This window comes from Phytophthora infestans, genomic scaffold (genome assembly GCF_000142945.1).
Source record: "Phytophthora infestans T30-4 supercont1.96 genomic scaffold, whole genome shotgun sequence".
Taxonomy (NCBI): Eukaryota; Oomycota; class Peronosporomycetes; order Peronosporales; family Peronosporaceae; genus Phytophthora; species Phytophthora infestans.
In genome coordinates, this window is record NW_003303663.1 from 1 (window position 1) to 2796 (window position 2796).

Below are 2796 nucleotides of genomic sequence, written 5' to 3' on the forward strand. Positions count from 1 at the left end.
AGGTAAAACAACAAAAGGTAATAATATTATTTATGGTAAATATGCAATTAAGGTTTTAGAAGAAACTCGTTTAACTTCTAGACAAATAGAAGCAACTCGTAGAATAATTATTCGAAAAATGAAAAGATTGGGATTTCTTTGGATACGGATGCACATCAAGAGCTCTCTGTGGCAACAAACGGCTCTCTTGCTTGGTGAAGGTGCGACTTGACTGCCGCCTCCGTTGTTTTTTTGTTTTTTTGTTTTTTTAGGCGAACTGACTCATCGCGACGATGGGAGTCAGCGTGGAGGCGCACACCAAACCGAAGTTGACCGAAATGTTACAAATGTGAGAGCGCGTGCCTTGCAAAGCGAGCCAGCACCAACAAAGACCGCCAATACAGTTCCTATGTGAGTCAAGAGCATATCCGCTGGGATACTGTGGGTGAGTCTTCCACGCGGGGCTTTGCTTCGGAAAAATGGCAAACTTTCCCTTTTTGGCAAAAAGGGAAAGTTTGCCATTTTTCATCGAGTGCAAAAAGTTTTTTGCACTCGATGAGTCAGTGGCCGATACAGTACCGTACACACATAATTCGTCCATCTTTGAGTCAACCAAGACGCCGCCAAACAAAATACTGTACGCCACTCAGGCACAGCCCCACTTGCCAACACTAAGAGGACCAGAACGCAAAGCACTCCGACGACGATGAAATTTTGCCAGCGGCTTTGCCATGCTGTACATGTACGGTTTCCCTAACCTTGTGGACTTCGTGCAAGCAGCATGGTCCCCTTGATAAAAGGGGCACACCGAATGACGAACGTACGAAGACCGGGCACTGCCTCCTTTCGGTGCGGTTTCTTGCGCACCGAAAGCGTCCGCCGTGAGATTCGTCGGTCCAACTTCAAAGTAAATGTACTTCTGTCTCGTCATCGCGCAGACGATTGCGCCCAAGTCGAAGCAAACAAAGTGTGTATTGTTCATGTAGTCAATGCCCTATATGTATCATGCATCGCAGCAGCTTCTGTTTGTTGCTAACAGGAGACTATTGCCAACAAGTTCACAGAGTTCGCCGACCCCTCCACACAACGCCCAGATCGTGCCTCGAGATCATTTCTGAGCGGATGGTGGAAGTACATACAGTACCGTGGCTGTGAGACGTATGGTCTTTGTAGCCGCGATGACGCCCGAGCAAGAGAGGCATGCAGGGCAGCGTGAGACCCGAAAATTTGCGGTTGTACAGTAGTAAATCATTTCACAAAGATAACATTTTTTTTAGCTCAGCTTGAATGCCCAACGGACTTTATTAGGAAAGCGTGGAGGCGTTTCCCTGACTCACTGGAGTCATTGACTCATTCAGAAGCCGCCACTGACCAGCAACAACTGGCCTGTTACACGGACTGTCGCGAATTTCCTGCTGGCTGCCAAACGAATTCTCTACGAGTCGACAGTTTTGCAGCTGGTTGCGGCTTCGCTCGCAATCCTCTCTCCATGCGATGGTGATCAAAGGAGAGCAGTTAGTTGCAGTCCTCGGTTTAAATGACTCGAAACTTCCACTATTAACATTTTAGGTCTTTTTTATGTCATTTTTTGTAATACCCTCAAATTGTAGCGTCCTCAAGTTTTGTTGTAAAAACCCTTCAGTATTAATAGCTTTTACCAGGTACTTTTGTAAGTACCGGTAGTTAGCAAATTCGTGAGAACGAACAAAAGTCTTAGGTAAACTCGCTTATAAAAGGCAAGTGTAATAAACTTCGAGGGTCTCTCGTACAGAGGTACGTTTCCTAGTCCAACAGTAACGGCGCTGATCACAGCTTTTTCGATCCCTAACGAATTCGAGGCGCAGATTCATCTCGATTTCAGTAAGGACTACATGTACCAATAAAACCCAGCCCCATCGTCGATAGCGTGCGGCTATCCATTCTCAAAGATTGAGTCAAGCTCCCCACACAATTGGGACAGCATTCAACAACCGACAGCAGACCAGCACAACACGTTTGCCATTCGCGTCGCCTGGACTGTGAACACGTTCATTTCGCCTCTCACCGTCTCGGAGGAACATCGCCAGTCAACAACCCGCAAAACAACTAAAACGATGGCAGCAGTCGCCGGTGTTGTGGCTGTCGTGCACTCCTCCGCTCGTGGCAAACCGCCCTCTCGCCCCAAACGCCCACAAGAGGAAGACGCGGACGAAAAAGTGCTGCGTCGACGTCAACAGTACAAATTCCACCAGCGTCGCCACCGAGCCAAGCAAAAAGAGAAAATGGTCACGCTCACCCACGACATGCAGCACCTCCTGGCCGAGATCGAACAGCTCAACCACAAGCGGCAAAAGTTGCTTGTGGAAAGCAACTGCTTCAGCTCCCGAGGCACCGACACGGGAGTGCCTGCTCGCCTTACTATGGAATATTTCCGGCTCTTTGAGTACGGCATCTCGCCACACAAGTTGCCGCAACAGGAGCAGTTCCTTCGCTCCATTATGACCGCAGACACGGTCGGCCCGGACTACGCCGGCGTTGAAACTGTCATCATGCTCTGGAAGCGCTTCAGCGACTTCTTCGTCTATAGCCGGTACGAGCCCCTCTCCATGAATGTGTCCACCTTGGCGGACTCTACGGTCGTCGTCATGGACACAAACTTCCACATCAGCTGCCGTAAAGACGGTGTGCTGGCACTCTATCCGTCACTGCGTCATAACATGGATCTGTTACAAAAAGTCATTGGCGCTATGTTGGTGGTACCAGTCCAGTACCGCTTCGAGTTCGACGCCAATGGACTTGTGACGTGGTTTAGCGCCGACTGGGACCTCATTGGCGCCC

General features: G+C 49.3%; 1 protein-coding gene across 1 annotated transcript; it reads left to right on the forward strand.

Moving 5' to 3' along the window:
- Window positions 1–2029: 2029 nt before the first annotated feature.
- PITG_19434 (uncharacterized protein) lies at window positions 2030–2770 on the forward strand (the record flags this gene model as incomplete). The annotated part of the gene is made up of 2 exons (XM_002996924.1): window positions 2030–2659; window positions 2722–2770. 2 exons carry the CDS (start codon window positions 2241–2243, stop codon window positions 2768–2770), a joined length of 468 nt encoding a protein of 155 aa, XP_002996970.1.
- Window positions 2771–2796: the final 26 nt, after the last annotated feature.